At 36.5% G+C, this 13906-nt stretch overlaps 1 protein-coding gene across 2 annotated transcripts in view; it reads left to right on the top strand.

The window, feature by feature from the left end:
* Positions 1-13906, top strand: part of ptch1 (patched 1) — a 66077-nt gene that overhangs the window by 25800 nt on the left and 26371 nt on the right. For both annotated transcript variants that reach the window (XM_048209662.1, XM_048209663.1), the window contains exons 9-13: positions 885-1016; positions 2257-2412; positions 2693-2791; positions 5674-5799; positions 11213-11331. In XM_048209662.1, the coding sequence (XP_048065619.1) occupies positions 885-1016; positions 2257-2412; positions 2693-2791; positions 5674-5799; positions 11213-11331 (632 nt within the window). The remainder of the gene's footprint in view (positions 1-884; positions 1017-2256; positions 2413-2692; positions 2792-5673; positions 5800-11212; positions 11332-13906) is intronic.

The following is a 13906-nucleotide window of genomic DNA, read 5'->3' as shown; positions in this document are numbered from 1 at the left end:
TATTCCACAATAAGTATACGATTAATCACACTTTTTTTGTGCGATTAATCACGATTAATCGCATACTTATCGTAAACATTAAGCATCATAAAAGTTTAATCTATTGACAGCCCTTGTTTATAATAAATTCACATTAACAACTTATAATTGTTAACTTCTTACTTGTCTAACATGTTATATGTACTTAAAACTAACATTATGCAACATTAAATGCTGTCAAAGTATTCATTTTAAGTTCATGATATCTAATGCATTAACTAACATTTACAAATCATTATAGCATGCTTTAATAAGAGATTTGTTCATTTAATATGGAATGACTGCATTACAACAGCCAGTTTTTGCTAGTGTGGGTGTCCATTGCAGAATAAACCCCTCTTGGTACGGTGGCCCCAGCACTTGTGTGTCTGTGTGTGTGTGTGTGTGTGTGTGTGTGTTTTAGCATGTGTGTGGTATCTGTGTGTGTGTGTTTGACACGACTGTCTGGAACACATTAACCCGCTCAGCGCACAATCTCTTTCACAGCTGCCGTCCCATTGGTGGCTTGTGTGTGACATCATCTGGTCTCTGTTTTGTCAGCCCTGACCTTCGCTTGGCATAGGGTTTCCTTTTAGTGCGTGTGTGTACAGGGCGGAACATGTGTGCGTTTGTGGATGTGAGTGTGTGTGGTTTAGGGGGTGGGGCTGTGATATTCATTTCTTGGATAATTGTGCTGTTGAAACATTTGTGGGACTGTGATTTCCATGTTATTTAATTAGCTTCGTTTGCCAGAGGGACAAGATAAAACAAAGAAAAGATGAGCAGTGAGAAAATGATAGTGATGGTTTAAATGAATTGAAGGTAAACAACATTTTTTCCCTTCCTTCCGTCCTGTGTGTCCTCAGGCCGTCCAGCAGAGTGTGACGGTAAATTCGTCTCAGAAAGTTCTCACGTTCACCACCACCACCCTGGAAGACATCCTTAAGTCCTTCTCTGATGTCAGCGTGATCCGTATCGCCAGTGGCTACCTCTTAATGGTAAACTCACTCACACGTCTCCAGTTCTGTCTGAAGAGCTTTAGTTTTATCTAGACTTCCTCTCCTTTTATGTTCAAGTTAAAGCACAACCTCATTCACTACACTCTGCTTTACACATTTTAAACTAAGGACTCATCCGAGTATTTGTATAACCCTGGAAAATGCCTCATTTCGATGTTAACGTCATTTTAAGGTCCATTCACACAAAACTGGAGTGACTAAATAACACAAAAATACAAAACATTGATCATGAAAAAAAAAAATTGACACCAAATCTGAGAAACACAGTGATTTAATTAGCATGCTAACAGCATGCATCTGTTAGATTTGTTTATATGGTAAAAAACGTCTTGCAAAACAAAAGTTGGATTTATTAATTTCATCCCCTTTTAATCACTGCTATAGCCATTCACTTTTAGACGAACATATTTGGACATTGTATCGCATCTTGCTCTGTTCTTTGAGCGTGCCGTGTTTCTGTTATGTGAAATAAAAGTACTATTTAGCATACTTTCAAAAAGAGTGATTATTACAGAAATTAAAGTTTTTTAGCTTTTAGTATGAATATGTTAGCCTTAAGGTTGATATGTCCCGTCCTGTCTTCTTTCGGTTGAAATTACATCAACACGTTGAATAATGCTGCAAGTTCCAAGACACTTCAGTGGGCCTTTAAAAATGCATCTCGAGACCCCTGTATTCTTTTCCATTATGTTGCAACTCCATCTAGTTGTTTTAATGTAAATGCCACCAAAGAAACTGGTACAGTCATGGTCAGATGAGCCTGAAACAGGCAGAAATTGTACAGGAATTCTTTAAAATACCAATTAATCAACTGGTCGGCGCCATTGCCAAGCAGGTTACTGCACACGTTGTGCTGCTTATGCAGTCGCTGAGAGTTTGAATCTACATTTACAGACACTGTACATAATTGTACATAATTTTCTGTTCAGTCAAAGTGTCAAAAGGCAAAAGATGTTATAAAAAATTGACCTTGGCTAAGAATCAAATGATCGACTGATCATTACAATATATCGACATGCATTTGTTCATTTAATAATCTTGTCATGAACGTTTTTCATGTTGTAAATTCAGACTTGGTGTGTATAGGCCTAGTGTTATGTTACATGCAGCTTGCCAGTGCATGCCTGACCCTGCTGTGCCGTGACCGCACTCATGAGAACGACACTGCGGTAACGTGATAATGTCAGATTAACGCTATAGCTGTGTTATCTGTGTGCAGCTTGCCTATGCGTGTCTGACCATGCTGCGGTGGGACTGCGCCAAGTCTCAGGGGGCGGTCGGGCTGGCCGGAGTGTTGCTGGTCACTCTTTCTGTCGCCGCTGGACTGGGACTCTGCTCGCTTTTGGGCATCTCCTTTAACGCCGCTACCACACAGGTACATCGCATGAACATGAGCAAACTAAGGGGCTGTTCACACAAAACACTTTGCTATTTTTCCTTTGTTTTTCAATATAAACATGCTTGACGAACATCTTTAACCATTGCGCTCGCATCTTTTGCAGCGTCTCGCGCACGACACGGCATTCTAAAAATGTGGCACTCCAGCCTCTTTTGCATTAAAATTGTTGTGTTCTGTGTGAACCGGCCCCGAGATGTTACAGTACTAACTGCGTACTTTACACGTAGCACACTTTTTTGTTTTCATGTGTGTAAAGGTGTTGCCGTTCCTGGCCCTTGGTGTAGGGGTGGACGATGTCTTTCTCCTGGCTCATGCTTTCAGCGAGACTGGCCAGAACAAGAGGATTCCATTCGAGGTGTGTTATCTCATTCCACACATCCTGAAAAACAGGGAACACTACTAAACAACAACCGTTTTCTCCTGTGATAGACCCTCAGAAACAAAGTGACTACACATCCAAAGATAGTGTCAAGAAAAGGCCGTCCGTTCAGAAATGAGGGAGCTAGTATGTTATCAGGAGGAAGGGGGTATATCAGAGCGTACCCTCATGTTATCACTTACATAAAGGAATGTGTGTGTACCTGCCCTGGCCTGTGATGTAACTTCAAAAACACTGGCACACTTTGATCTGCTGAGGGCCACTGAACAATGTGTGACTAAAGAAGTTTCTTGATAAAAAGTTTCACTGAGAAACAAAATTGTACCATTGTACTACTATTGTTTGTTCGTTTGTTTGTTTTTTTGGGAGATATGGCACCATGTTCATACCATTGTATTCTATAACATAATTTGAAGTAATAAATAAATACCATGGAATAAATATTAATATTTATTTAATAAACATTACATATTTTTTTCATATAATACCTTAGTGAAAAATACATTTACTAAAATGTATTTGAAATACATTTGTTTCATGCTTAGTATATTACAAATACATTTACATATTTATGTACTTAATAAAAATACCCTGCAATTGTACTTTTTGTATACTAAACTGTTATACTTAAAGTCTGCTAAAGTCAACTAATTTTGGACTCAATGCACTTTAATTTTGGGGATTATTGGGGAGTATTGCTGAGGTCCAACTAAGGATATATTGCAAGTATGCTTTAGGTACACTTTAAATATGTTGCATTTAAAGACTGATATTATTCAAAATTCATACAATCCTTATCAATATTGACATTAACACATTTTAGGCTTATATTAAAAATAGGCTTATATTAAAAAATGTGCATTGTACACAAGAAGTACTCCAAATAAGTTTAATTATGATTTTTATATCAGTAAGTCTCAAGCGATTTGTCAGTGAATATTTTATAATATTATATTATATTATACTCTATAATATGTTTTAATATGTAAACATTTTTTAAAATATTTTTTAACTATATATATTAAAAGATTTGTTAAAATGATTTAAAAAAAATTGATTAAAAGTATTTCTGAACAATTCATTAAAAGAACCAGATCATTTGTTCATGATTTGGTCTATGCTGGCATACTGTAGTCTTTTTTTATACTTCATACTTTTACACATACTTTTAGTTTTTCAAAATACCATGATATTATCATCTGATACCATCACTTTTCCATGGTACTGCCACAGTACTTTTTTACTAAATCTTTAATCAGTATAGCCATTACTAGCACAGACATTATTTGAGTTGGATTCGAGTTGTTAGTTTTGCCTGCGAGACTCGATTGGGCGATGGCAATCTTATGTGTACATCATCTGTTTTTTTAGTAGATTTGTGTACTCGTTTTCGTCGATATATCTGTCAGGGGTATCTTTGTTTAGCTTTCGTGTGCGTGTACGCGTGGTCGTGTATGAGAGGTGATTTAGATGGCTCTAATGCAAACGGCTGAGTTCAGGCATGTATTTACTTGTGTTTATGTGAGATTGCACAGCGTGCAGTGACACTTTTGTGTGGAAAGTAAACAGTTCCCCTGTGGGAGGAGAGAGAGTGCAGAGCCCTCCTGTCTTAAAGCTCTCTGTGTGTGGTCCTGCACGTCCTCAGACACCACAAAAAAACTTTCCCTCTTTCTTTCCTTCTCCTCATCTCTACCTCTGTGTGTATGGAGGTGTGGTTTTGAACTGTTTCTTTTGCATCTCACGCCCTGAATGGTTTTGAAACGAAGAGAGAGAGCTTATCCTAACAAGACAGCAAGCCAATCGTGTTTCTGCACCCTGGGCTGCTTTGTTTAAAATGATATTGATGAAAAATATTTCTGTGTGAGTGAGGGATAAGGCGAAGGGAGTGAAATGAATCTGTTTTTGCTTTTTTTCCTCTCCAAAAAAAAAAAAAAAAAATCCACATAATAGCGGGGCAAGAAAAGAAGGCTTTTCATCAGAAGTTGAGCTCATTAAGTTGTCATGGCAGGTTGTTTGATCATCAGCTCTCTTCAAAATATCAGTGTGCTTAAATGCAAGAAGTCGTTATGTGTGAGTCAGTGATTTATTAAAGGTGAATTATTTTTGTCAGACTAACCAAGGCCTGAAAGTGACAAATGATGCTTTATTTTTATTTATTTATTTGGTTATTTTTAATTGGAGTTTTGTCTTTCACCTATCCCATTTTTGATAATTGTATAACAAAATAAAATGTATATTTTTTATGTATTTATCATAAATTAATAAATTAGTGTTTATTAACACTAATAAGTCTAATAAATAAGTCTACCAAAATCCGAATAAAATTGTTCAAAACACCACATTTAGATGAAAGAAAAATAAGTGACTAAAAGTTTGCAGTATATCAAAGACAGTTTTGAATAAATATACACTAAACATAAAGAATTGCAGTTATCACTGACCAGATGTCAATCTTCCTATTTTAGCAATCTAAACTAAACAACATCGGACTAGCTGCAAAAACTGTACTCGCTATGATATTGATGTCAAAACTGTGCACACATTATTATAATACTCCTCAAGTATACTTATTATTGCGTATTCAGCAACTTGGCAATCACATTGTTACTCATTTCACATGCCAATCATAACAGAGGTTATTTACTTACAGTAGTCTGAGATACAGTAGCAAAAACAGCTAGTTTAATTCTCAGGGTCAGAGAGAAGTTGGAAAATAGACATGAAAAGCTAATACACAACAAATTTTGGGTGCAAGAAACCTTGACTAATATATATGTAGACTCCGGGGGAAGAATAAAATTCTTTCTTGCTGTGGATTTGATGACTGCATGATGTTTATTTCTGTCTTTTTTCCTCAGGACCGCACTGGTGAATGTCTGAAGAGGACTGGGGCTAGTGTAGCCTTGACCTCCATCAGTAATGTCACAGCATTTTTCATGGCTGCCCTTATTCCAATCCCAGCACTCCGAGCTTTCTCCTTACAGGTTTGTGTGTATATATTTTTTTTCCATCTCCTTGAATAGGAATGCAGTTCAAATTGCTTGTCTGTTGCAATTGTGTGTTTGCTTGTATTACCAGTGGATGTTTGCTGAAATTTCCCATGTCCCATACCTGCTCTTTCTTTGTGTATGTGTGTGTGTTCCATACCTTCATTGACTCCAGATTTCTCCACACGACTTTTATTGATTTCATTCATCAAACCAAGCGTGTGACAGGTTGAGAGAGCTGGCATGGCCCATAACCCCCCCTATGGCGTGTGATTAGTGGTACGGCCCCCTAAGTGTGCACATTGTGGGCATGTAACTCAATCTGGGAGTGGGGGTGGGTTGCGCTGGTTGTTGTTCCACACATCTGCGGTTTATTTATGACCGCGAGGCTGTGGAAGTGACATTGCAAAGAGGCTGAGCAGGAGATCTGCCCACAACCTGTTCCTGACTTAAATCAGGATAAAGAGACTGTCGAATGAAAATTCTGTCATCATTTACTCTCCCTCATGTTGTTCCATACCAACTTTTTTTTCTTTTGTGGGGAAAGAAAAGGAGATATTCTGAAGACTGTTGACTGGATATTTCAAGCTCAAAAAGCACCTTTTTTAAGGCCTGTTTACACCAACTCAAATGTTCTGCATTAATTTTTTTTTTTCTTTCAGTTTTTGCGTGCGATTTGTCTGTTCAGACCAATGCATAAAAAAATATCAGGCTGAAGGAAAATGAATGAAAATGTAATTTCACTCCCTGACAGTAGATGGCACTTATAAAAAAGCAGAAATACTGCATTGAAGCCATACGAATATTTGTGTCTGTCTAAAAGGTAGGGATGTGCCCAAATCCGAATACCGTGTTCGGAAAGGAAATTACGCATTCTACGAAGCCGATAACGGGGCATGGTTTTAATGATTTTACATCCTCTCGCAATTATATAATTGGGAAATTATATTGGGATATTATATTATTTTGTGTGATCATGTTCGTTCCACATTGCATTTATAAGAGCAGTTAGCCACATCCAGAAAAATGAATGGATCTCTATTTTACACTAATTAATTACATTAAGTAATTACACTTTTTTTTCTAAAACTGTATTTCCTACAACCAACAGATGGCAGAATTCTGCCCCTAACACCTAGATCAATATCCAGAAACAACTCATATTTAATTTTAATCCTCATTAGTGTTTTTTTTCTTTCAAAAAATGTAATATTTCATATGCATGCTAATGGTGTAGTTGAGGAATTTTGCAATAAATAGGTAAAAAAGTACTTCATATCCCCCAAAACACAACATTATCTGTATCAAAATGAATTTAAATAAACATATAAAAAAATGTAATTAAAAATATTGTTAATAAAATTGTTAAAATTCACGCATAATTTGCTGTCTGTCACATGTAGCAGACCATTTTTGCGCCTTGGGTAATAGGAGGATTTTCCACGTGGCTGCCACCTCAAGTATATTTCAAACCTGTGAGAATCACTGTATTGTATATAATTTGTGGACATCAGGGAGCTGCTATCAGTATGCGGGGTATTGAAATTGCTTTTGAATGGACACTCGCGTTTTGCTTTCACATTCGCGATCACGCTACTCGTGTATAGGGAGCAGCGGTATTACTGATTTTACAAGATAAGATATTTGTCAGTGACGCTCAGGAGCTGTTGTGCACCAAATCCTCTGACATCGTCTTGTCAGTCATCTCTCCTTACTATCTTCACGTGAAGATATACTGTAATGTATAACCGACTACTGTAGCAAGCCTAACCATGTCCCTTTAGGGGCTCAGTAGAATGCATTATTCATTTTCCGTGCTTTTCCGAATTCGGAATTAGTCTTCAGGCACATCCCTACTAAACAGATGCTTTAACAGCCATTTAAATTTTCTCACCGAACATTCGTCTTGGTGTGAACAGGCCTTTAAAGTGTAATAAAAGTGGTCCCTATGACGAATCATACACAATAAGACCATAATCCTCTCTAGCTCTCTTTAGCATGTTTGAGTGACAAGTATTGATGTCCAATTCATGAATGAATCATTTTGATTCAGATCTTTTCAATGAATCAAATAAACGATATGAATAATTTGTTAATGATTCGTTCATGATTCACTACTCATGAATGGAGACTTTTCAGCCAATAATGACTTAAAATGTTTGTCTTTTCTCACTCAAAGCTATTGTATGGCTTCAGAAGACCTTTGAATATAGAACATGAGTTGTATGGAGCACTTTTTTCTTTCACATCCTTTTTGAAGCTTCAGTCCCTATTCATTGTAATTGCATGACTGATTTTCTACTGAAAAAAGTATCTATTATGAGTTTGTAATAATTTATGACAGAAGTTTATTTTTGGGTGAAGTATCCCTTTAAATTGCCTATGAAATCTGAATACCTATGTTTGAACCTGCTTAAGCAGTCTTACTAAATTCAGTTTAAAGATTTTCTCTATCGGACGTCCGAAGCTTCATCCCCCTCGTATGAAACTCACACTGATTCAGCACTTGGGCTGCTTAACCCTTGAACTTTAGGTGAAATAACCTCGCCATCATCCACACAACCTGCACAGCTGCACAGAGACAGACGCAGAGATTTACACACTGATGCCTTGTTCTGTTTAACAAACACACTCACACAAATCTCAGCCTAAACCCTACTGACAGCCTCCCCCTTTGCGGGATCCTTTGATCCTAAATCATAAATACACCATTTCTTTATATATCTGCAAGTGTAGACTCATATTGTGTTTGTGTCTGTTCAATGATTGCATATTTTCAGAATATGATGTGCGGGATGAGCCTGCCCGACCACACGCAAGAAGCGGCTCACGCCTAAACTCGCACACACGCACTCATACGGTGCTGTAGATCTAGTATTAGGATGTGTGGATTGATGTCTCACACACATCTGTCAGACACACGCTGTTTTTCACTGCAGCGCGCTCCAACTGGCACCTGTTCAGCAGTGCCTGAAAACACTCATCTTCAAAACCACTGTTAACACACACACACGTACACACATACACACACATTCACGGCTAAGAGATACTGCTTTTGCGAACGTGTTATTTCCTGCCGTAACAGTCTCTTTTTTTCAGATGTAGTGTGTTTACGTAAGATTTTGTGTCCAAACATTTACTTCAGATTTTCTTTACAAATGTGATCATTTGTGTCCAAATGTGTTTACTTCAACTTTTGTCTAATATTCTTCAACTTTTTTTGGCTCAACTTATCCACTTTTGGCAAAATGCCTCAAAATTACTAAATAATTGTTTTTGTTTTGTTTTCTGCCACATTCTGCCATATGCATTTCAAGCCTATAGATCTATAGATAACATTTACTTATACAAACAAATTTGTAGTCTTTCTATTCTGGGAAAATGCACCCAAAATATTGATGACTCATCCTGCACTACACAGATTTATGCCCAATCAAATGCTCAAGAATGAGAATGTTGACATGCATTCTCTGTAAAGCTGCTTTGAAATGATATGTATCGTGAAAAGCGTTATACAAATAAATGTGAATTGAATTGAATTGATTCAGATCTTTTCAATGAATCAAATAAACAATATGAATCATTTGTTAATAATTCGTTCATGATTCACTACTCATGAATGGAGACTTTTCAGTCAATAATGACTTAAAATGTTTGTCTTTTCTCACTCAAAGCTATTGTATGGCTTCAGAAGACCTTTGAATATAGAACATGAGTCGTATGGAAAGCGCTATACAAATAAATGTGAATTGAATTGAATTGAATTGAATTGAGAATGAAATATGTCTTTAAAGTCAACATAAAATCAACACTGACTATATACTACCATTCAAAAGAGTTTTTTAACAAAAAATTAATACTTCTATTTAACAATGATTCATTAAATTGATAAACATTGGCAGTAAAGACATTCTATTTCAAATAAATGCTTTACTTTTGAACTTTTTATTCATAAAAGAATCCTGAAATAAACAGAATCACACTTTCAACAAAAAATAATAAGCAACACAACTGTTTTATAATAATGTAATAATGTAATAATAATGTTTTAGTTTTGTTTTGTTTTTTTGAGCGTCAAATCAGCATATTAGAATGATTTCTGAAGGATCATGTGACACTAAAGAATGGAGTTATGGCTGCTGAAAATACAGTAAATTGTAAATTATTGTAAATTGTAATTATATTTCACAGTGTTACTGTTTTACTGTATTTTTATCAAATAAATGCAGCCTTTCTGAGCATGAGACTTCTTTCAAAACATTACAAATTCTTCCCAACCCCAAACTTTTAAATGGTAGTGTGTGTTCCATGTTTTAACAAATCACTGGTGCACATTATTCCAAAGGAAAAAATAGTTTCTTCATATTTTTTCATTAAAATATAATTTGCCAAATTTACTTTATCAACATGTATTTTTGTGTAATAAGTAATAGGTTGCAATTGCCACTTATAGTTGAATTCGAGTCTTAATATCTTGTTATGAGTCAGATTGTGTTTCGATTTTTCCATCTCTGTTTAGCACTGTTCCTTTGGCACCTCCTTCTCTTTCTGTCTTTTTATCTGTTTCTTTGGCAGCCTAAAACCGGCTGCACATGTCAAGCCTAACAGATCTCACTCGAGAATCACTCACACGCATTCTCTCATTTGTTCTCTCTTTGTTCCTCTCTAGGGCTGATAGATTTGATATTTTGTTGTTGTGTAATGCAGTGACAAGTGTGTCCAAATACTTTTTGGAGTCAATGTATTTTGTATCCATGAGTCTCTCTGTCTTATTGTGTCTTGGCTCTGTCAGGCTGAGCTGCTCTCTGGGTGGTCTGGCAGTCTGACATGGCTCCAACCTCCACCCATAAAAAATACACCCTAACTAGGGCAGGCATGCTTCGATCTGCCCTCTCTCTCTCTCTTTTTCTGACTCTCATTGTCATGTCGCCTTTCTTCATCCACTCTCTCTTCTCACACTAGTTATTCTGTGAGCTTCAACCAAATTAATCAGGATTAAATGTTTTAAATCACTTGCTCGTTTCCCCACACTGGTAAGGAGCTCTTGGCCCGGTGGAGTCTTTTTAGTAACCGTGTGATATATCGGCTGTGAAAGAAAGTGGCTGTTTCCCAAGGTCAGAAGAGCCACAACTCTGAGAATTGATAACAATGTGATTTACATTTAGAAATTTAAGTGAGTTTCACTCAAGCTGGATGAGCCCAAATTCAGTTTTGGAATGGCAAGGGTTGTGTTTTTTATTTGGTTGTCATTCATCTGTTCTGAAGAGAATAATTGTCTTAAAATTGAATTTGTTGGGATCATTGTGGGTTTTGGCTTAAGACCCTCTGCAGATGTGCGAGTGTTGCTATAAGTGAATATTTTGTGCGAGTGTGAATATCTGCTTAATAGCAACTTCTCTTTTTCTCTCAGGCTGCAGTGGTTGTGGTGTTTAACTTCGCTATGGTGCTGCTGATCTTTCCTGCCATCCTCAGCATGGACCTGTACCGCCGAGAGGACCGCCGCTTTGACATTTTCTGCTGCTTTGTTAGGTAGTGTACGCATTTACCCGGCTAAAGGAAGACTTATCATAAACCGCTGTTGTTTTCAAAGCTAATTTTATTTAATACACTTAGCTTAACTCTACCCTTAATAGAAAAAAAAAAACATTTGCATTTCAGGAAAAAAACATAATTTCAGCATTTTTACTTTGAAGGATGTCACTAAATAGAGTTAGCTAACTTCTGGGGTTTTGTCCCCAAGTAAACATACCATTCCGTTTTTGGCCTATATATAAACCTTTTTGTTCTCATGATGACCTTAAAAGGTTAGTTCACCCAAAATGAAAATGGCTTTTGTTAATCTTCTAAACACAATTCCTCCATTGACAGTCTACACAACTACCACTTCAAAAAGTTCATAAAGAGATTGTAAAACAAATCCATATGAGTTGAGCCGTTTATTCTAAATTTTCTGAAGAGATTTGATTGCTTTTATGATGAGCAGATTTAATTTAGGCATTTATTCTTATTAAACATTAATCTAATCACACATCAGATATGGTATACGGAAGCTCAGGCATGCTTGCTTGACGCGCGAGAACCAATGAGGTTCATTCTCGTGTGTTACGCAGCTCGTTTGAGCTTCAGCAAGAATCAATGAGGATTGTTCTTGAACGTCAAGCAAGTACGGTTGAGCTTCTGTTTATGTTTGCTGAATGTTTATATGTGAATAAAAGCCTAAATTCAATCTGTTCATCATATAAAGCGACCCAGTCTCTTCAGAAAAATTGGAATAAACCACTCTATTTATATGGATTAATTTTACAATCTCTTTATGAACTTTTTGAAGCAATGAAGTGGTAATTGCATGGACTATCAATGGAGGGACAGAAATCTCTCAGATTTCATAAAAATGTTTTTATTTGTGTTACAAAGATGAACGAAAGTCTTACGGGTTTGGAACGACATGAGGGTGAATAAATGATGACAATTTTTGGGTGAACTAACAATTTAAGTTCACTACCATTTAAAAGTTTAAGGTCAGTACATTTTATGAAAGACGTTAATACATTTATTCAGCAGGTATGCTTTAAATTGATCAAAATTGACAGTACAAACATTTATAATGTTAAAAAAGATTTATCTCATGGTTTCCACAAAAATATTAAGCAGCACAGTTGTTTTCAACATTAGTGAAACAGGCAGAGACGGACAGACACACTGATATGATTTATTGAATATTCTAAACAAATTAATTCAGATAATATATACAATGACTTATGATACTGAGTACAGTATCAACAACACAATTAAGCATCAACCTGTTCTAACATCTATGCTTTGTGTGCATACGTGTGTGTGTTGATGTGTATCTCTGTCTGTGGCCGCGGGCCTTTAAATAAGACATGCTGTTGCCTCTCCTGCTTTCTGCAACATTCTTGGTGTCTGATGAGAGAGAGAAAGCGAGTCAGCTATAGGCACATACTTTACCTTCTTAGTCATGCCCCCAAACTCCAGCAGGAAATTAAACCTGATGCCTAAACTTTCACCATGGTTGAAACGCTTGCTTTCTAGTCACCAGCACTCACTCGCCTCTCGGCTTTAACTGCTCTCGACTGGAAACCTGATTGCGGTCGTATTTACATTAATTTGCATGAGCGCTCAAGAGTAACGAGTTGCCAAATCTGAAGGACTTTCACAAGCTCACTTGCTACATCTCCATTCATATAGAAAATCATGGAGAAACTCTTTTACAAATCTTGTTAACCCCCTTCTTTTGCCTTCTAAGCCAGCATACTAACTGTCATGAACCCTTATAAGTAACTGATTTGGAACATGCTACGTAGGCAGTGATTCGCCACAAATGGCGCTCCATACAGGAAACTCAACTTTCAATTGATTTCAGTAGAGTTTGACATTAGCATGTTGTGAAACTAACAACATTATACTCTAATAATAATAAAAATACAGAGCATACACAAATATTGGGTAAAATAATCAAATTTTTTACATATTGATACTTTTCGGTATTGAATGACTTTGTCTTGCGTCGTCCACCATCCTGGATTTATTGCTGCGTTCCGATTCGCATAGTATTCGAAATTAGAATTATATAAAAATTAGTGTGTCCCAAATCTTAGTATGATGAAATGAGTATCCCAAAGATATCCGGATTCAGTAGCGTAAATTAAATAAACTGAAATATCCTGCGTATAAGAGGATGTTAACTGTGGTAAAATGACTGACAGGTGACAGTGCGACCCATTAAAGTCACAATTATGATGTACGTCCCACAACTTGTCTACTGTTCTGCTACACACTCAAAATGATCTACTTTTTCTTCACAAAAAGATTACATTTTTTAGTGCATAATATAAGTAGGTCACAGCACAACTGAGCTTATAGCAGGCATTATGGGATTGGATTCTCCATTAAGGATACATATGATGCTGACTTAAAATTTGGACCAATCTTAAAAGGAGGAGTGATTAAGATCCCTTTTTAAACTTCCTTTTTTGGTGAATGTTAGTCTATACATGCCAACTTTATCCAGCTCTTCTGTATCATTTCCTGTGTTATTGTGATATAAATTGATATTGCAGGAAATTCCACACAGAATCAACCT

This window comes from Megalobrama amblycephala, linkage group LG12 (assembly GCF_018812025.1).
Source record: "Megalobrama amblycephala isolate DHTTF-2021 linkage group LG12, ASM1881202v1, whole genome shotgun sequence".
Lineage (NCBI taxonomy): Eukaryota > Metazoa > Chordata > Actinopteri > Cypriniformes > Xenocyprididae > Megalobrama > Megalobrama amblycephala.
This window is presented reverse-complemented; position numbering and strand designations above follow the sequence as displayed.